Genomic DNA, 22,454 nt, shown 5'->3' on the forward strand with positions numbered 1-22,454 from the left:
TATGAAGTGGAAGTCTGCAGGGGCCTTTAGAAAGTAATGTTCCTTTCTGAGTGACAGGAATTAGCCTTGGTAATTCAGAGATACCTTTCAAAATCTTCAATTTGGCTATCCTAATAAAATCAGAATCTTTTCTGAAATTTTCTGGTGCTGTTTTGATTTTCAGGAGGTTACTTTTCAAATGTATAAGCCTTTAATTAAAAATATGTGTTTTCAATAAATAAATGATCTTTCTTGCCCCTTAGAGTATTTATAACCAATGACAATTAAAGATATCTGCTGAGATATCAGAGTTTTAATAAAATTCCTAGGCAGCATATTAATTAAAAAGAAAGAAGAATCGCTGGGACCTTCAAAAACAATTAGAACTGACCTACCTTAATGAGCTGTCAGCAAGAGGTCAATGCGTTTTCAGGGAGAAGACTAGTGACTTTAGACTTGTCTGGTAATACTGATTTTTTTTGAGGGGTTGGGGATGGTTTTCCTCTTTAAAACAATTGCACTGATTTTTAAATACTATTTTCGGGGCTTTCTAAAAAATTCTATATTGTTACCAACAATATTTCTTCTAAGACTATGTACATATAGTGAATAAGAAAGATTTCATCTTCCACCATAAAAAACACACTATATTCTAAATCACTTTAGTTTATCTTGCTTCTCTCTATGCCTTCTATTAACTCGCAATATTGGCTCAGTTTTTATAAACATTCTCAATCATCCCCCAAATGAAAAGCTAAATTAATAATTTAGAGTGGAAATCAGCATCATTCCTTAAATTAACAATCCTTCTCAATTTATTTGAAAACCGAAAGAATAAATTTTAGTCGAAAAAGACATGGAACGTTTACTCATTTTAGTACTGGTACAAAACTAAACTAAACTACTTGGTGTCAACACTAAACAACTTTTTAACTCCCTAGTTCTCAGTTCCAATGCTTGGCAATAATGTGGGTTTTCAATGAATTGTCTTGTTCGTTATCATCTTGGAACCACAGGTTGACTGGCATTGAGATGCTCTCAACCTTCCTCTGAGTTCTGTGCTGTATCCAGCTCATGACTACTAGGGAAGTATTCAAACAACGTCTTGAAATACCTCTCAACTGTCATCCTGTATGAAAACAGAAAGAAAACAATGCCTCTTGCTTTTTTACTAGCTGGAAGAAGAGGATCTCAACAGAAGAATACTTGAAAGTAGAGACAGTTTTACTTACCACATTTTCCTTGTCACAGTAGGAACTAAAATCACTTGATACAATTGCAGCATACTGAAGCAGTACTTTATTGATAGTCTAGGAAAAACAACAACAAAAATACTGTCAAATGTATGCAGGTAAGTACATAGTTTTATATACATACTGTAGGGGTTAATGCTCATCTGGCAAACTTTCCATGTCTTTTTCAACTTTCATTAAGCAATGACTAAATTTATACTCTCACCAAAAAGAGAAAAAAAAAGAAAAAAGAAACTCAACTAAACTCTTTAGATAAAAAATTATTATACTTATGAGTATATTTAGAAGATATTCCATGTGGATTCATCCCATTTTAATATTATGTTCTGTATCTCTAACTTTAGTAAATATTCTGAAGATATACCAACTATTTTTGTGGCAACCTCCTCCATGGTTGAATACTTATTAACTAATGACCCACAATGCTCTCTTTTTTTTTCTGAATAATTGACACCTTATGCTTTGAACCATCTCTTTTGGTTTCTAGTTACCAACCTTGCACACATACACTATGCCAAAATTCTTTTGTCATTTTCTCAACTTTCTCCATTGTTCCTAAATACCCCGTTCTAAGTGGGGTCAGAATATTCTAATACATGTCACTTAGCAATAAATATTTTCAATAATTTTCTATGATAAAGAAGCTTACTGATTATATCAAAGACCACTTCTTAAAACACAAAACTTCTGCTTCTGTTGTATCACAAAATCTCTATACACTTACCTTAATTTGTTAAGTTATTTATTGATGCATTATTTGCTAAAAATACTGCCTAATCTTTCCCCTCTTTCTGTTCTTTTCACCTAATTTCACACTGTCCTTATCCATCTAATAACTATTTCTTAGCCTATAGATGCCCTCTGCTTCCATAATTATGCAAAACAGGGAAAACAAACTTTGTTACATTTTATTTCAAGTACTTAAAAATGTATTGATGACTGCATCCTACTGCTTTTACTTAGACAGCTTGAGTGATCATAAGTCAAATATGGATGTGATTTTCTTAGAAGAGAGGAAACAATAATAACAGTAGATATATGCCATTTCTTTTAATAGAAAAAACAAGGACACAAAAGCTCTTATTTTCTTTTTGTATAATATATTCATCTTAATTTTCTTTATGGCTTAAAATCAGCTCAGGGAAACACTCTAAGGAGTTAAACTAAAGGAGATATGTTTAATCTACTAAATTGAATTCACCAACTGTGACTATGTACTTGTTTTATAGACTTTTAGGATCACAATGAAAACCTGAAATTAGGGACAACATGAAGAAAGAAAATCAATATTCTGTGGAAGTACAAACTAAAATGATAGTACGTGTCCATTTAAATAGAAAATCAGCAATGGAAAATATAAAATCTTATCAAGCAGCAGACCAATAAATCTAGGGAAACAGATGGCTGATCAGACTGCAGTATCTTGCAAGTGCAGCTGTTCAAATTTTGCTTTAGATACAATGCTGAAACTTGGGGACTTACCTATGGAGTACTAATTCACTCATACCTATGGACACTACTCTCAATTTATAGGTTCCAATGACAATGTAAACTGTAAGAATCATTTCTCTAAATGGCAAAAACAAAAACAAACATAAGCATGATTTTAGGAGCTTGTTGCAACACAAACATTATCACTTGTTCAAGATAAAGTTTGGGCATGGAACCCAGACATCCATTTCTGATCATCTTCAAGGTTTACCCCAGGGTCTTACACTTGACTTTACTTCATAGGAAAACCTTAGTCCTTTGAATTTTTGCTGGGACACAACTGAACCTAGAATCTCACACCCACTTGCCTACAAATGCCAGTGGTTAGCAAGTCAGCATGGGTTGTGAGGAAAAGTGCTCAGCCATGTAGGATGCGCCCATAGAGTTGTGGGTGCACTGGCTGTAATAACGTCCATTTCTTTACTAACATACAAAGTATACCTGAATGAAAATGTATATATACATTTCAGGAGCAACTTCGATTTCACTCTAATTTATTCAACAAAATAAATCGCTATATTACTTCTTTAGTTAATACCAGTAAGTAGTTACTTAAGACACATCTACCTAAGACGTCTCCAGCAGCAAGAGAAACTTGTTTGGAAATGCAAATTCACTGATTTTATCTCAGATTAGAGAGTCAGCAATTCTGGGGTTTGGTCTCAGCAATTTATGTTTTAAAAATCGGCAGGTGATACTGCTGCAAGCTGAAGTTTAGGAACCATTGTGCTTACTAATCACAGCAGGGCAGAGGCAACTCTTCAGAGAGAAGAGCTGATGGAAGGGGCACCTAGTAAAGCATGGAAGGTAGGACTTCTGAGTGTGTCAACTTAGGTCATTATTTTATCTTTGGGGGCTACTGGGGTTCAGAAGTGGTGACAGAATATATGTAGAGGGGACAGATAGGCTAGCAGGGGCTGTTTGCATCATGTTCTATAATAAAACAGTATAAATGAAGAGAGAGTCCTGAGTTGGAGACAGTTCCCAAAGAATAAGGAATATGTGTGCATCATTCACCATAGCATCTCCAGCCCCTGGCAGCCAGCCAGACTTAGATCAATGAGTCAACTAATAGTTGATTTGTTTTTAAGTAGTACTGAATATATTATTTCATTTCTCTCCCTCTCTCTCTCTTTAACCATTAAACTACCCATACTTGTCAAGAGCAGCAGTACTGCCATAGGAACATTCAGTACCTGTATGTCATTTTACTACTTATCACAGCTTCTGGATGTATCTGCTGTGAAATTTAAAGCATTGGTTTGGCTTCTTATTCAGTCTTATACACACTTTAGTAAGAACAAGCTATCCATTTAAGTTCCATTTTAGAGTGTGAAGTCTTCTAAAATGTCTGAATATATGTATCATTAATATGTCTTCATTACAAGAGATGGTTTACATCAGTATAAGTCCCAGAAAGAGAATATGATTTCAGTATATTTTGATACAAGGAACCCAATCCTTAGAAAGATCGGGTTGTTAAGAACAAAGATCACATCTGATAAAATAAACCCCAGTTGCCTGAATTATTGCAAAATAGCTAAATAGATTAATCACATCTCATTTTTATTTTTATGATTTAAAAAATCATTCCAATAAAATAGAATCTAATTTTCAATGAAAGTTGCCAATTTTTACTTTCCCAGAAAACGTTTACATTATTTCCTTGTGACAATAATTGGGTATTATTGAATTCCCATGGATTAAAAATGTGTTACTTAATTGAAATTAATTTTTGTGCCAATAAAAGCTCACATTTCCTCAGTGACACATGGAGTCTATTTATTTTCTTTTTTCTTTGGAGAATGTGTTCACCTGAATGTAATTCTAATACAACCTTCTCCGTGACCCCCTCACCCCTTTGTCTTCCCTCCAGTCCATTTGATTATATCCCCAGTGGTGTCAACATGGTTAGGTTCAGCCTTACAGCGGGAGAAAGGTCAGAGCTACCAAGAGGTGGATGATGGGCTGGAGCCCAGGGCCTACGAGTCTCAATTCAGCTTTCTTCTTTCTCTCTCTCACCTCACATAACCTGCTACCTCACTATTCTGAGGGTGAATTCTAGTTACTTTTCTAATATCATGTGCAATTATAATAGTATGTTACTAAATATATTAACTCTGAGGTTATTAAATTCTCATACGATCCTGCTTCCACTGCATGTCCTGCAGTTCCAAGAATTGCATGTGACATGCCTTTTTAAAGCTGTATCCCTGATGGCCCCATTTTATTCTTTTCTTGGCAGTTACCCAAAAGAAAAAAGTTACTCAGAGAATATTTTGAGCAATTCTCTTGCAGAATGACTGCAATTTCAATATATTTGGAAATTGAAATCAGCTATTACCAAGAAAGTCCCCTCTAGGAATAATCCCCAATCAATGATTTTTAGCTATCATCTTTAAAAGTTGGAGGTTTTTTAGTCTTCATAATTAACAGTCGTAAAAACTACAAATATTTCATAGCAGATAAATAATGCAATACTGTTTAGACTGACAGATTATCTCCTGGAAAGCTTTCATTGGCTTTTCATTTTCTACTAAAGAAGTTCAGCCACTTTGCCCATTCTCCTTACAAATACGGATCTAACTTTCTAATCATAGTTCCACCTGCTCTCTCTGAACCCTATGCTCTGTTTTCATTGGGACCTCTCAGGCTAGAACCCCTGAGTCACTGAATGGTGGGGTTGGGCGGTGATAAAGATTCTTTTCTTTGACCAAACTCTAGCCAGGTTCCTCCATACCCCAGCCTTGGCCTATACAGACTTGAACAAATACTAGAGCTTCTTAAAGTACCTGCCTGCAAAAATGCAAGGCTGCCAAAATAATTGACTGTATATTGCAGCCAAAATCTGAAGTTGGGTCCTTGTCTCCCCACCTCTGTGGGAGGGTAGGAACCTAAATTAAATAACCACCAGGGAGCAAACCCAGATGGGTTTTACATGAACCAACACCCTGACTCTACTGAGCCCCCACTTGCCCCTACTCCCTCTTTCTCCCTTTAAAATACCCAGTAACCTCTGTATAAATCAAAATTGAGTCAAATTTATTCTGGACTCTTCTCTATTGTAATAGTATATTATTGATTAAAATCTGTCCTTACCACTTTAGAGTCTGGATTTGTTTATCTTTGATAAACACTCCTCTATAGGGTTAACCAATCCATATCTGATGTTGTATGAGCAGGAACTAAATCTTTGTTTCAAATCTTAGAGTTTCTTAGTTTACTAGTTACTTCAGCATAAACTGTCCTATCATAATTAATAAACTGTTTCCCAAGAAAGCTTTCTTAATTCCTCTATTAATGAACCAGGTTTACAGTTTTCTAAGTGCCTGGTCAGGCTCAATTCTCCACCCATAAAGGATTTCAAAATTAGACTTTTTGTGATAATACAAATGAAGTTATATACCCTTGTGTTTGTGTCTGTGGCTAAAAGCATGTTAAATATATGCATCTTTTATGGGTTGAATTGTTTCCCCTCAAAATTCATATGTTGAAACCCTAACCTCCAGAATCTTATAATGTGACTGTATTTGGAGATAATGACTGTTAAAATAAAGTCATTAGTGTGGACTGTAATCCAATCTCACTGTTGTCTTTATATTACAGCGGTTCTCAACCTGTGGGTCTCGACCCCTTTGGAGTCGAACGACCCTTTCACAGGGGTCGCCTAAGACCATCGGAGAAAAAACATATATAATTACATATTGTTTTTGTGATTAATCACTATGCTTTAATTATGTTCAATTTGTAACAATAAAATTGGGGGTCACCACAACATGAGGAACTGTATTAAAGGGTCGCGGCATTAGGAAGGTTGAGAACCACTGCTTTATAAGAAGAGAAAATTTGGACACACATAGAAAAGCCAGGGGTTCACATGCACAGAAAAAAGACCACGTGAGGACACAGTAAAAAGGCTGCCATCTGTAAACCTAGAGAAGACTCAGAAGAAAAATACAACACATGAGATATACATATAGATATTCTGGGCTCTTTTCAACCTCTCAGATACCCTGATTATACAGCATTTGACTTTGTCATAGTTGTTTACAGGTTTGGCATTTCATTTTAAATTTTCTGAGGTCAGAGATTATGCTTATTCATGACTAACATCTCAAAGGGGCTAGTCAAATGTGCAAGTGAGGCCATGAATAAGCAAGCATTTGAATGAACAGCTGAGACCTCTGCTATCATCGGACCCAGGTGGCCAGATTTATCCTTAGGACAGTAAGACAGAGGAGTGCAGGTTGTTCCCCTATATTATTCCACTAGAGGCCTGGTGCATGAAATTCATGCATGGGTATGGTCCCTAGGCTTGGCCTGTGATCAGGGTCATCTTCCACAACTGCTGTCAGCCGGCTCCACCTCCCACCGCCACCCACCCCCAGTTCACTGTTAATCGGAGCCTGCGACCGAGAAGTGGTCAGTGTGCCTCGTGGCAACTGGTTGAGCGGTCGTTCTGGTCGTTCTGCCATCCAGTCACTTTGCATATTACTCTTTTATATATATAGTCATATCACTACCCGACTTAAGTATCTATAACAATCTATAACAATAAAAGCATAATATGCTAATTAGACTGGACAGCCTAAAGACCTTCTGGACATTTTTCCGGACGAAGCTGCGGCAGTGGGGGCTGAGGCAGAGGCAGTTAGGGGTGATCAGGCAGGCAGGTGAGCAGTTAGGAGTGATCAGGTAGGCAGGCTGGCATAGGGGTTAGGGGCAATCAGTAAGGCAGGTGAATGGTTAGGGGTGATCAGGCAGGCAGGTGAGCAGTTAGGGGCAACCTGGCAGGCAGGCAGAGGCGGTTAGGGGTGATCAGGCAGGCAGGCAAGCAGTTAGGGGCGATCAGGCAGGCAGACAGGTGAGTGGTTAGGAGCCAGTGGTCCTGAATTGCAAAAGGGATGTCTGACTGCTGGTTTAGGCCTAATCCCAGAGGTCCCGTTTTGCAAGAGGGTGCAGGCTGGGCTGAAGAACCCCCACTCCCCTCATGCATGAATTTCGTGCACTGGGCCTCTAGTCTCCAAATGTTTAGTGTTTCATAAATTGTTCAAAAGTCTAAATTTCTGAACCTGGAAAGAAAGACTCTTCAAGATCTGGACCCATCTTTACTCCCCCAACCTTCCCACTGCTTTTCCCAGAACAGTTGTTTTTCCTCTTTACATGGCAAGCTCAGCTTTACCTCTTCCTCCATTCCTGCTATTTCCTTGGCTTAGAACACTTCTATAACGTCTTCTTTTTTTGGTTGAATGAGCCCCATTTTCCCATAAAACCTCTGGCTATTTCAGCTCTAATTAGTTTTCATTACCCTTGACTTACTGTAGATCCCATTATACTTGAGATCAAATTGTGTCCCTTTTCATGTAATCTTCCAATTAGTTCATGTCATGTGATCTTAATTATATATATAAAATGTACTAGGGTCAATTCATATATGTAGATATATGATTTGAAGGGTGGAGACCTCATCTTTTATTCCTTATATCTCTACTGAAACTCTTGGCAAAGTAGTAAGCATTGTGTGAGCCTTCTTAAACTCTAGGAGGAATAAGAGGTCTTAAGAGGAATCTGGTTGATCAATATAAATCTGTCAAGTAAGAATACTAACTTCATAAAATTCAAAGGAACTGCTTAGATCCACACTACAGTTACTGAGTGATATTAAATTAGAATGCAGTTGTCATGACTGCAAGTTCAATATACTTTTCAGTGTACTGTAGTGTTGGCTAAACAATAATTACAGTTTGAATATGAAATGTCAAGGCTTATTTTCAGCCCTAAAGCACCACACTTGAGATAGAAATAATTTGACCATCCATGGCAATGTCTTTAATTAAAAAGGACTGAGTCATTCATTTAAATAACGCATAGATGTTTTTAAAGATGACAAGTCCATATTCAAGAAACAAGAAGTGAAGGAAGATGACAAATCTGAAACAACAGAATCTCTTAATACTTGAATTAGAAATTAAGTTGGGATAGTGGTGTCAGGGAAGATATACTACCAAACAACAGCATTATTCAGGTTCTGTGCAGGCAAGTAATAGCATGGCACAGTTTCAGCAAAGAAAGGATTCATTCCACTTAACCTACCTTTGCGAATCTTCTCATTAAGTGAGATAATGCTTCAGGGTTAGGGCATTCCAGTTTCTTAATAATCTCAAAGCTCTGATTAAGCTGAGCAAACACATCAACCACGGAACAAGAGAAGAGGGCGTGATCAGATGTCTGCTGAAACTGAGGGGAAAGGTGAAACCATTCCATTAAACACATTAGCAGGACTGTGGACACAGTCTTCATTGTTTCACACAAACAATTGAATCTCCTATATCATGGACCTTCATATCACATACTTTCATTTTCCAGTAATAAAGTGCCTATCCATTTTTAAATTATTCATCTCCTTTCCTGGAAGATGTAGTGAAACTAATATCATGGGGCAGGCTGCTATTAATTGGTCTCTCCATTTCTAAATTGGGGAACTGCTTTTTGTTGGTTAGTTCGTTTGTTTATTTCTCATTCCCCATAAGTATTGGCATGATTTTAGCAAGCAGACTGTGGTTCAAGACTTTTGAGTTGCTTCAGAGGCACCGGGAGTGTATCTGCTCATAATTTTGGCATCTTAGAAAAGGTTATAGGACCACAAGGGAGTTTGGTACAAGTCTGTTCAACTTGTAGATTCTGACCGACTCAATAGGAATCTTGGGGCAAAAAGGTGATGGATTATTTTTTATTTAATTTTTATTTAAGCAATTTCCTAGGGTTCCGATCAGCCCTTTAAAATTGCTTTAAAAGCGCCCTGACCGGTTTGGCTCAGTGGATAGAGCATCGGCCTGTGAACTGAAGGGTCCCAGGTTCAATTCTGGTCAAGGGCATGTACCTTGGTTGCGGGCACATCCCCAGTGGGGAGTGTGCAGGAGGCAGCTGGTCGATGTTTCTCTCTCATTGATGTTTCTAATTCTCTATCCCTCTCCTTCTCCCTTCCTCTCTGTAAAAAATCAATAAAATATATTAAAAACAATAATAAAATAAAATTGCTTTAAATTTATTTTGGTCATTAGAGGATTAAAATAAACTTTAATAAATAACAACAGCCTAACAATTCCCACTAGCTTAAAGATGAGTGATGTGACTGAATCCTGACAATAAACAATCTTAAAGTAATTGAAACTCACTCCGTCTTTTTTGTCTCTTCCTAGTGCTCCATGAAGAAACTCCATTGACACATCTTCATTTTCATCTAGCCACTGCATGACAAAAGGCTCAAACCACCTACAAAATGAATATTACAAACTATAAAAATGTTATTTACATCTCATTAGCAGTGAATGTTGTTCCCAAATCTCTTCTCATTTTCTTTTTCCAGTTCAGCTTCCTTTAGCTTTACTTCATTAAATACATCTCCCTCTCTTTTACCTTCAATCTCTCTTTCTATATCTCTTTTAGTCTACAAAAATAAATGCTTTTTATTCTTTGCTACATTGCTGTAATTTTATTTTGTGTCATTTTTCCTTCTATCCGAAGCATGGTTCCTAGTATACATTTTTGGTGAGCGTTAGCTGGAAATGGGTTATTTCAGATTCTCAGTTCAGTGTCTTTATTTGCTTTATTTTTGAAGGATATTTTTGATACTTGTAGAATTCTAAGTTGACTTTCTCTCTTCAGCACTTAAAAGATATCAGTGCGTTATATTCTGGTTTTAGTCATTCTCATTTAGTCACTCTCAACAGTCAGTCAAGGGTATAGTAGCTCTGGTAAAGTGTTTCCCCTTTCTTGACCCCCAATACATTTAAAGATTTTCTTCTTGTTTTTAAGGAGTTTTCTATGATGTACCTATAGGTAGTTTCTTTGCATTTATCCTGCTTAGGATTTACAGGAGTTTTTGAGCTATGCCTCATGTTTTTAATTGGTTTTATAAAATTCATACCTAGTATCATTTAAAACATTGCTCTGGTATTATTTTTTTCTCTCTTCTATTATTTGGGGGGTCCAATTTTTTGTATGTTAGACCTCTATAATTTTACTCATATATGCCTTGCACTAAACCACTAACAGCAAATCATTTATCCACTATTATGACTTGTCCACTAAAAGGACAAAGTTGGGCTAAATTCTTCCCCTCAAGGGACATATCAAATCATGTACATATCAAATCATGGCACATACCATGGTGTTGCATGTTACCCTTCCTCCTAAAGCTCTATGCACATTTTTATATCCCCAGAACCTCACACATGACCTCAAACATTTTTGGTATTCAATGGAACTGGGTTACCCTTCCCTTCAAGATTCAGTTAATGTGCAAACATTGGAAGAGTAATACATTACGTCAGGCTCACCCATCACATTTGCAAAGGCAGTAGCACAAGTGGAGGTAGACCTAAATACTTATGATTTCTAAACTAAGCTTATAAACTGCTGTATAAATGCTGTATAAATGTGTTGTGGCCCTGGCCTAGTGGCTCAGTTGGTTGTAGCATTGTCCCGGTACACCAAAGGGTTTAAAGTTTGATTCCTAGTCAGAGCACATACCTAGGTTGTAGGTTCGACCCCCCAGTTGGGGCATCTATGGGACGCAACCAATCCATGTTTTTCTCCCACAACGATGTTTCTCACTCTCTCTTTCTCTCCCTTCCTCTCTCTCTAAAAATCAATAAAAACTTATCCTTGGGTGAGGATTACAAACAAAAATGTGTTCTATGTTCTAACTCAACAAATAAACGTATAGCACTTTGCACAGTGCCTGGCATATGGAAGACCTCCCTTGATGGAATAAAATAGAATTCTGATAAATATCAATGCATAGTATTAAAAGTCTGATTGTGTGATTACAAATGTATTTGATAGAGATATGTTTATGAAAATGTTACCTGTTTAATAATGACTTCAATTTTAATTTCTAACACATTTTTCAGGTTGAATTAAAGAAAAACATCTGAGTGTTTAGCTCAATATACAGAGTTGGGCAAAAGTAGTGAGGACAAGAAACACAGTTTATTCTTGTATTATTGTTTATTAATTATTGTATTATTTTTCAGATAAACAACTGTAAACCTACTTTTGCTTCACCCACTACAAGCATCCTCATCTTCCCAAGAAAGTCTGAGTTCAAGCACTTACACAGAAATTAATCTCATCATGTGAGCCACATCCTGTCATGTATTTCTTTCTCTTTGAGTTTAGTAATAGCCAAGTAAGACATACTTGAAGAATGCAACACAATTCAATTAAATATGGTTCCCAAAGTCCTGCGAATCATTTAATGTTAATGTTATAATAGACATGTCTGTATTCAGAAGACAACTACATGAACAGATTTCAGGGCTGCATAAATCAGGTGTAATTATGTGGGACTTTGAATTGAGAACAAACTTGGGGTTGAAAATCACTACTTACAAGGAGTATTCAGGAATGGCATCCTTGAAGGCAGGGAGTTCTCGCACATATTCATTATAAAACCATTTCACTTTGAAATGCAAATTCATATAATCGGTGCTCTTACATAACCGCTGCTTTTCATGTTCTAGAACAGATAAAATCAAACATTTAATAAAGTTTGGTTTGCCAACAATGCTGCGGTGTTCCAATTTACCTTTATTAGTAATATTTCCAAAAGGAAGAAAATCGTGTATTTGATATAAAGGCAAAGTGAATGGCTGAGGACAAACCTGAAATTTTACAAAATGTAAAAATCGTTATAAATCCTATGCCAATAGGTCAAGAAGTAATGAGAAATAATTTGAATGTCTAATGTGCCTTCCTGAAAAAGGTGAGAACTCTGACTTTGTTTTCTATTTATCTGCAAGCTCTGATATTTGTACTACTTTGGGCCTGGTAAAAGTGCCAGAAAGCATTAAAACTCTAAGCATGAATAAAACATGAATTCAACTGGGAGACATAATCCCCGATTAATACTGGATATGTGAATGAGTAGCTCACATTTCTGGTCTGGATATTTAACACTTAAAACACTAAGATAGTTGAAAATGAGAGGAAATATATCTAACTTTTAAGACAGATTATTTCTTCTTCATTTTTTTTAAGTTCAGCTAAAATTATTTTATACCCTGTGACCTTTTTGACATTTCTTGAGCAGATTTTTCTAATATGTGATGTTCTTTCTCTCTTGCTCAAAAAGTATAGCTTAAAATTGTATTTTGATCTGGACATACAGTACTGGGGAATAGAGACAAACAATATTGCTAAACATGTTTATCTATTTTCCCCAGGCCCCCAATATTAATATCTTGGCCCATTGGGGCTTCAAGTGTAGATACAACCAAATCTAAAAATATCCCTAACTATATTCAGGCTGAAAGTGTCCTCTGAGAAGCTCTGGTCAAGGTCTGTGAATCTCTTTTAAGCTAAGGGTTTTGACTTACAGTAGAAACATACCAGTACTATACCAGTACTTTATATTCCAGGATAAAAATACCAATTGAAGCAATTATATTGTTGTAAACAAACTAGAGGCCTGGTGCACAAGATTCATGCACAGGGGGTAGAGGGGGTGTCCTCTCAGCCTGGCTTGCATCTTCTCACAAACCAGGATTCCTCGGGGGAGTCTGACTGATGGCCTACATCCTTAGCAGTTGAACATCCTTAGTGCTGCTGTGGAGGTGGGAGAGGCTCCCGCCATCGCCATTGCACTTGCCAGCTGTCAACCTGGCTTCTGGCTGAGTGGTGCTCCCCCTGTGGGTGCACACTGACCAGCAGGGGGCAGCTCCTGCATTGAGCGTCTGCCCCCTGGTGGTCACAGTGTGCATCATAGCGACTAGTCGATTTGCAATTAGCCTTTTATTATATAGGACTGAGGATATCCTTACCTCTCAAAACCCGACTATAGAAAGATTTAAATCCAAGTGATAAGCAAAAGAAGAAACAACCCCAAATAGAACATTTCAAATTGTCTGAACAATAATTAAAGACAATCTGTAGAACTAAGAGAGAGAACACACACAGAGAAACAAGAGTAATAAACTAATACTCTAGAACAAACTCCCAAGCAAAATTATGAACTATGTGATATTTTGCTTCAACTCCCTCCAAATTAAATGCCACCTTTGCCCCTATCAGTGTTGTCTCTCCCCCTGTCCTTACCCCTTCTAATTTCTAGTGTCCTTTCACACCTTATGAGGAAACGTTTATCTGATAAACTCATAGATAATAATTTAATGCAATACAACCCTGAAATCCAGATGAGGGAAGTCTTTTGCCCTGGAGCCCACACATTAAGAGGGTTCTCTATTTATCACAAATGCACACTAAAAAATTAAATAGTTTCTGGCATCCTCTGTCACGTGGGATCCCATACCTGGTGCTGGTACAGAGCAAGTCAGACTCTAAACATCTGGCCTTGTAACTAACACCACCTGCTCTTATGATTAACACCCTCTAAGCCCAAGAGAAACACTTTGGACTGTCTTTTGTTCTCTATCCTAAAAACAGAAGGTGACTGTGAACAAATGCAACCAGATTGCCATTGCTGACAACAGACACAGATACTGCTTTGGAGCATGGGAAGGAATTGGAACCATGGAAGCATTTAAGTAAGAAAAAACAAACTAACTCATCAGGTTCTTCCTCTGGGTAGCATAAATACAATCAATTGTTGCATAACCAAGCATTATTTTCAAGTATTAATAACACCCATTTTCTTTTGTCTAATTCATGCATTCAAAGGCACTCGTCCAGCAATGTGGCATGCTGCAAACAGGTGTACATGCTGCCTGGAAAGAGCTTTAAATATTAAAGGATTCATATTACTCTCAAAGTTTGTGTGTATATGTATAGTTCCAGATATTACATACATGAAGCCTGGTATTGATTCTTTGCCAACTAGATGACTAGTGAAGAGTTTGTTTTTGAAATTTAGATTAAAGAAATTTAACTCATTACATTTTAGCTTTATTCAAATAATTTACATAAACATTTATATGAATAATTACTTGCATTTGTCCCCATTTTATTAACTAGTTTTAATATTTTAGAGGGCAATAGCTTTCTAAAAACTAGAAACTATATCTAAAAGCACATGGATGTAATTTAAATTTCTAATATTTGTATTTATAGTTTATTTTGAATTGCATCTTTTTATAAAATACATATTCAAATCATGTCCATTTTGAATACAATACCTTTTTTTAATCTTTTAAATGTCACGAATGTGCATAAATTGAGATTGGATGGAAAAAAATAAATGAACCTCAGGAAAAAGGCTGAAAATAGAAAAAAGTTCAATAACAAGGTATTCTTACATTTTTTTAAACAGAAAAAAAGAGAATAGAAAGGTTATATTTCAACTATTCTATTATAAGAACATAATTAGTAATTTTGCTGAAATAAAGGTAAAATATATATTTTTCTGAAGGGATATCACATTGATATGAAAGTAAGTTTATGTGTTGAAGTAGAACATTGAACACACTTTATATAACAGTTTATTAGCTTGATTTAGAAATCATAAGCATTTAGGCCTACGGCATGTGGGCCTTCACTGTGCTACTGCCTTTGCAAATGTTAGGAGTGAGCCTGACTTAATGTGTTACCTCTTTCAAGAGTGTTTGCACATTAACTGAATCTTAAAGGGAAGGGTAACCTAGTTCCATCCAATACCAAAAATGTTTACTGAGCATGTATCTTGTGCCAGGTCATGTGTGAGGTACAGGGATATAAGAATGAAGGACTCATAGAGCTTCAAGAGAAAGGGTAGCATGTGACAATATGGCATGTGCCATGTGCCATGATTTGATATGTTCAGGAAACTGGTCCATTAAGGAGATTAATTTAGCCCAACTTTGTGCTTTTAATAAATGATTCAATAGAGAAATGATTTGATATTAGTGGTTTAGTGCACAAAGTAGAATTTGAGTAAGAGGACATGTGTTACATAAAATAAGATTTCTAATTTATAAGAAATACTACTCAATATGTATTTGTCTCTTTGTGAAATGAAATAACTGTGCTTTCAATTAAAACCTTGGGTTTTTTCCCCTTCTCTACTTATATTTTTACATGTTTTATTATTAGGTTTGAGTGAACCTTAAATTCATGCTGTGCCTTAAAAGCAAAAGGGTCATCATCCTGGCCAGGTGGCTCAGTTGGTTGGAGTATTGCCCATACACCAAGAGCTGGCCGGTTTGATTTCCAGTCAGGGCACTTCCCAGGTTTGGGCACATACAGGGAGCAACCAATCCAAGTTTCTCTCTCTCTCTCTCTCTCCCCCCCTTCTTCTCTCTCTAAAATCCTATATAATAAAAGGCTAATATGCAATAGACTGAACGGTGGAACAACCGGTCACTATGACGTGCACTGGCCACCAGGGGGCAGACGCTCAACACAGGAGCTACCGCCTGGTGGTCAGTGTGCTCCCACAGGGGGAGCACCCCTCAGCCAGAAGCCAGGTTGACAGATGGTGAGTGCAGCGGCAGTGGTGGGAGCCTCTCCTGCTTCCACGGCAGCACTAAGGATGTCCTACTGATGGCTTTACCAGCCGTGGGCAAACTACATCCCCCAAGGGCTCCTGCCCGTTTGAAATGAATAAAACTAAAAAAAAAAAAAAAAGACCGTACCCTTTTATGTAATGATGCTTACTTTGAATTTATATTAGTTCACACAAACACTCCACCCATGCTTTTGTTCCGGCCCTCTGTCCAGTTTAAGAACCCATTGTGGCCCTCGAGTCAAAAAGTTTGCCCACCCCTGTATTTGCTATAATGTTAAATAATTGAAGATCCACCTGGTTTGCAAGAGGGTGTAGGCCAGGCTGAGGGACCACCCTCCCCACCCCAGCAAGTACAGAATTTCATGCTCCGGGTCTCTAGTCAACTATATTTATACAAGTGGCCCAGTGCACAGATTCATGCACATTGAAAGGAAATTAATTAGAAGAAATATTTTAATATTGCTATTTCCCCTTTCTCTATAATAGAAGTATCAGAGATGAAAGAAAATTAGTAAAATGTATATGAAAATAATATATAAATTGCTAAATAAATAAACACTAACAACATGATATAACAACAGCAAAGACATGACATAAAAACAAAAACATGATATAAAAACAACAAAAACATGGTATAAAAACAACATTGATAAAAACAATGACTGATAAAGTGATTAAACTTATTCTAATATATCCCTGTACACCACATTAAGAGTAAAAAGACTTTCAGAGTGCTTGACTAATTTCCCTTGTGATGAAGTATTTACAACTTTAACTGTAACATCATATGCTCTTTGAACTCCCGAGAAAGCAACATATAGCTGACCATGTCCGAAAATGGGTTCAGGTAGGAATATTCCTACTCTCTCTAGAGTTTGTCCTTGTGATTTATTAATAGTCATCACAAATGCTGGCATCACAGGAAACTACCTTTGAATTAGTTTAAATGGGAGGCCAGTGTCAGAAGGGGACAAACACTGTGCATGCATGAGTCAACGTTTATTTTTAAATTGCCAGTGCGCATCATATGTACCAGCCAGTCAGTTGGTCAGATGGATGGTCGGTCACTTAGCCTTTTATATATATAGATCCTCAGGTGAGTATAAAAAAGAAAAAGAAAAAGAAAGGCTCATCCATCTCTGCCCCTTGCAATGAAGACACCCCTATACTTTGGAAAGCAGGTAAAAGGTAGCTCTGAGCAGTGTCCCAGTTAGTTTTACAGGCACAACCTTAAGTTTATTTGCTTAACGCACTTACAATTTACTTTTCCACAATTGCAGAATGTCTGTCCTTCCTCCTTATCTGGGCACTCTGCTTGGAACTTATAGACCTCCCCAAGCCCATTCTCTAGGACTCTGCAAGCTCCCTAGATTCTCACAGTTCCAGAAAAGAAACACTTGTATATGCCTAATGTGCTGTAGTCACACATTTGCCAGGCCATGTCCCCTTTCCCCCCAAATCCCATCTATCCATTGTAAATTGATATGGGAAAGGAGATAGAAAGAATACAGATAGTTTTTTAAAAGAGGAAACCTGGCCCAGCTGGCATGGCTCAGTGGTTGAGCATTGATCTATGAACCAGGAGGTCACAGTTTGATTCTGGGTCAGGACGCATGCCTGGGTTGTGGGCGTGATCCCCAGTGTGGAGCGTGCAGGAGGCAGCTGATCAAGGATTCTCTCTCATCATTGATGTTTCTGTCTCTCTCTCCCTTCCTCTCTAATAGCAATCTTATCTAATAAAGAGGGAATATGCAAATTGACCATCATGCCATAACCATCAAGATGACTGTACCCACAGTGGAGGCAGAGATTCTGTAACACAAGATGGCTGCGCCCACAGCAGAAGCCCATAACGAGCTTTAAACAGCAATCAGAAGGGACCTAAGGCTGCGTCCCCGCCCGGCAGTGCTTGGAGGGGGACCTCAGGCTGCACCCCCAGCCCCGGCACCAGGCTGGGGGACCTGAGGCTGTGCCCCCCACCCACAGGGCTTGGCAGGGGACCTCAAAGTGTGTCCCCCACCTCGTCCTGGGCTGGGGGACCTCAAGGTGCACCCCCCCGGCCCGGGCCAGGGGGCCTCAGGCCGCAATCCCCACCCTGGCACCAGGCCAGGCAACCTGAGGCCACCCCCCCACCTGGCTGGGCTTGATGGGGGTGGGGCTGGCCAGATCTGGATCTAGCCCAATGGGGGTGGGGCCAGCTGGGTCTGGGTCTCGTGCGATTTCGAGGCTTATGTGTGGGCGGGGACTTGACTCTGATTCCCGTGGTGTGCCCCAGACTCTGACAGAAGGAATATTTTCATATACATTTTACTAATTTTCTTTCATCTCTGACACTTTTATTATAAAGTACAAATAGCAATATTAAAATAGTTCCTCTAATTAATTCCCTTTTAATGTGCACCAGGTCACTATTAAAAGTATATTTAATAAAAAAAACAATTCTGGTTTTGCTATAATCTAGAGACCATCCATTCTAGTTCCTAAGAATATACCTGACATAATTTAAACTATCAGGGTTTCATCCAGTTCCTTTGTGAAAAAATAACTTGGAAGAATTACTAATAGTTTTCTCCTTACAGAATTGCTTTCACACTCATAGCAATTGGTTCCTACCCCTTTAAGTCATGTATCTCTCATACATTGTCAACTGATATTTACTGCTCTCTGTAGGCAGAAACAGGAGACTAGTATCATCTGTTTTCATATCCTGTCAAGTAAACAAGAGTAATTGACATTTTTACATGCATTATGCACTTCAGCTGATACAGCCAGAGTTATTCAGTTTGTTTAGTTGGTGATGTAGATTTGATCTTAGGGAAAATGGAAACAAAAATGGAAAGGGTATGCAATTGTATAATAAGGCCTGCCTGTAATGCTTGTCCTTAAGTAGCAAATATTCACTATTATCTAAACATTTTTCAGTAGTGGTTTGTAATCATCATGAACCCCAGTATTTGCAGCAGGTTAAACTGATTACCAAATCATGTCCTTTTTCTCCCGGGCACACAACCAGCCTACATTTTCCAATACTCCTTGCAACAGGTATATCCTATAACTGAATTTTGGGCCAAAATAACATTGCCACTTCCAGTCATGCCCTAAAACAGCTCTTGTAAAATTCTCCCTATTTTCCCACATTAACTGGCCACATTTAGAAGATCCAGCTGAGGATTGGAAGGAACAGAACTACAAAAGGATACAAATCTGGGTTTTTGAGCCACTTCTCAGAGGAGCTCCCTAATGTGAAATGCAGTAACTCCCTCCTTTTGCATGATTTCACTTACCCGCGGTCTGAACATATTAAACAGAAAATCCCAGACATAAACAATTCATAAATTTTAAATTACATGCAGTTTTTCTTAGCGTGATGATGTCTCACACTGCACTATTTCATTCACCCTGAATAGGAATCATCCCTTTTGTCTAGCACATTCACACTGTCTATACTCCCTGCCCACTAGTCACTTAGCAATCGTCTCGGTTATCAGATCACTATCAGTGCTATCACATGTTTGCATTCAAGTAACCATTATTTTCCTTACCAATACCCCCAAAGTGCAAAGAGTGCTGATGCTGGCAATTCAAATATTCTAAAGAGAAACCATAAAATGCTTCATTTGAGTAAAAAGATATGTATGTTTAAGAAAAAAATCATAGTATGTACAGAGTTTGGTATTATTTTGGGTTTCAGAAACCTATCCCTAGTGGATAAGGGGAGACCACTGTGCCTACTTTACTTGTACAAGTAAGAAATAAACAAATGGTACTGTGTTAAATTGTATGGAGTTAGGCTACATGGGTTAATGGTCTATTGTATCACAAAGATATTTTCAATTTATTAATTAATCTCCAGATTTCTCTTTCTAGTTTATACACACACACATACACACACACACACACACACACACAAGTATTCGGGCTGTCCTCTTGCTTTGTGATACTATATTAGCATAAGAACCTCTAGCAGACCTCGCTGTGAATTAATCCATCATCACAGAGGAAATCAGGTAATAAAACCTGTTAAATTGATGTTAAGAAAATACTAGGTAGGCTCTGAGAGAAGAATAATCATGAAAGTAAAATATATAGACATTGTGGATAGAATAAAATCACTATTTATCTTCCTGTCACCCTTGTTTCATACTTGTGTGCTCCCAGCTATATTCTCTGTAGTTATTATTATCACTTAAATGATTCTATAAAAATAACTATTACTGTTCCAAATCCATGTCTGTTTTTCTCATGTCCTCCTATATTCCTCCCATATATAATTATATATTATGAGATATTTTAAATAAACTAAAGTACATCCTAACTATTGCCTACCAAATATCAATGTAAGATATTATAATATCACATTTAGAAACATACTCTAAATTATCTTTAATTCTACCTAAATTATCTTCTGCTTAGTAGTAGACCACATTGACAAAATTGTATCTACGGGTATTTCATATGATGAGAATGACTCCTAGAATTTATTTAGCCATCAATCCTCCTGCAGTTTTAATTTTGGCAACAAAGATTTAACTAGCTAATTACATTTACTAACTACAACATTTAATTAGTTTTCCAAACAGTAGTATGGTAATTTTCTACAAAATTTAATTTTTGAATTTCAATGAGAATTATGAATATTGTACTATCAGAATAAAAATGCTTTATTAAAGTTGTACCAAAAAAAGCTTAGCAATTTAGAAAAATTTTCCTCTTTTGCTTTAGATGGTATGAACCAGTATTTATTGAAAAGAATATATTGTCTTCTGAAAGTTAGTGTTTATGCATGGAGTTTTGTGTAAAATACAGAAATCTACAATATGTATCAGTTACGGAATAGGAGTGGTATTCTCCTAATCCATTCTTGTATCAAAAGAAAATTGGCTCTGCATTGATGAGTCCGTTTCTATTTTGTTCTTTAGTTTATTTTGTTCAGTAGATTCCATATATGAGTGAAATCATATGGTACTTGTCTTTCTCTGACTGGTTTATTTCACTTAGCATAGTGCTCTCCAGGTTCATCCATGCTGTCTCAAAAGGTAAGATTTCCCTCTTTTATAGCTGAGTAGTATTCCATTGTGTAAATGTATCACAGCCTTTCTATGCACTCATCTACTGATGGACACTTGTATTTTAAACAGAGAACAGACTGACAGCTATCAGAGGGGAGGAGGTTTGGGAAGCTGGGTGAAAAAGGTGAAGGGATTAAGCAAAGAAAAAAAAGCCCATTGACGCAGACAATAGTATGGTGATTACTAGAGTAAAAGAGGGGTGGGGGTAGGTACAAGTGGGTAAAGGGGAGACTTGACTTGCGGTTTTGAACACACAATACCATATACAGATGATACTTTATAGAGTTGTACTCTTGAAACCTATATAATTTTTTTAATCAATGTCGCCTCAATATATTCAATAAAATTTTTTAAAAAGAAGTGCACATCTGGCAGGTAGTAAGAGCTCAGTAAATGTTGATGATTGGGATGTGAGTGGTGATAATGTTGGTCTACTTAGTCAAAGACAGAGTGTGTCTTTGAGGGGACAGGAAACTTCAAAACACAAGTCCTTTCAGAAAAGTTATTTAATTTCACTTTTAATGAATCAGTTCTATAAAATGTATGGATTGTCTATTATATACAAGAGTCTTTCTAGGCACTATTTATGTCTCCAAGGTGTTTAGAAGGGGGGATAAGACAACTCCATATATAATTCAAACATCATGTAGAAATAATTTTTTTCTTGACTAATTTCTCTGACTAGAACTTCTAATACTATGTTGATCCTGGAGAGCATTATGCTAAGTGAAATAAGACAGTCAGAGAAAGATAAGTATCACATGATTTCACTCATTTGTGCAATATAATGAACAACATAAACTGATGAATAAAAATAGATCCAGAGACATGGAAGCATTGAACACACTATCAAACTTCAGAGGGAAGGCAAGGGGGTGGGGTGGGGGGATAAGAGATCAACCAAAGGACTTGTATACATGCATATAAGCATAACCAATCGACACAGACAATATGGGGATAAGGGCCTGTGCTAAGCAGGGTGGACTGAGAGAGATCAATGGGGGAAAATAGAGATATATGTAATACTTTCAACAATAAAGAACTAAAAAAAATACTATGCTGAATACAAGTGGTGATAGTGAGCATCCTTATTTTGTTCCTGATCTTAAATGAAAATCTTTCAGCTTTCACAATTGAGTTTGACCTTTGCTACTGTGTATGGATTTTATTATTTTTAGGTACATTCTTTTATACCTAGTTTCTTGAGGGTTTTCATCA

The 22,454-nt window shown here is 37.2% G+C and overlaps 1 protein-coding gene across 1 annotated transcript in view; it reads right to left on the reverse strand.

Moving 5' to 3' along the window:
- Nucleotides 1-22,454, reverse strand: part of UNC13C (unc-13 homolog C) — a 503,951-nt gene that overhangs the window by 91,267 nt on the left and 390,230 nt on the right. Inside the window, exons 19-22 of the mRNA XM_023751588.1 lie at nt 12,120-12,246; nt 9,899-9,995; nt 8,817-8,960; nt 1,212-1,289 (exon numbers count right to left, since the gene is read on the reverse strand). Of these exons, the coding sequence (XP_023607356.1) occupies nt 1,212-1,289; nt 8,817-8,960; nt 9,899-9,995; nt 12,120-12,246 (446 nt within the window). The remainder of the gene's footprint in view (nt 1-1,211; nt 1,290-8,816; nt 8,961-9,898; nt 9,996-12,119; nt 12,247-22,454) is intronic.

This window comes from Myotis lucifugus, unplaced genomic scaffold (genome assembly GCF_000147115.1).
Source record: "Myotis lucifugus unplaced genomic scaffold, Myoluc2.0 scaffold_23, whole genome shotgun sequence".
NCBI lineage: Eukaryota > Metazoa > Chordata > Mammalia > Chiroptera > Vespertilionidae > Myotis > Myotis lucifugus.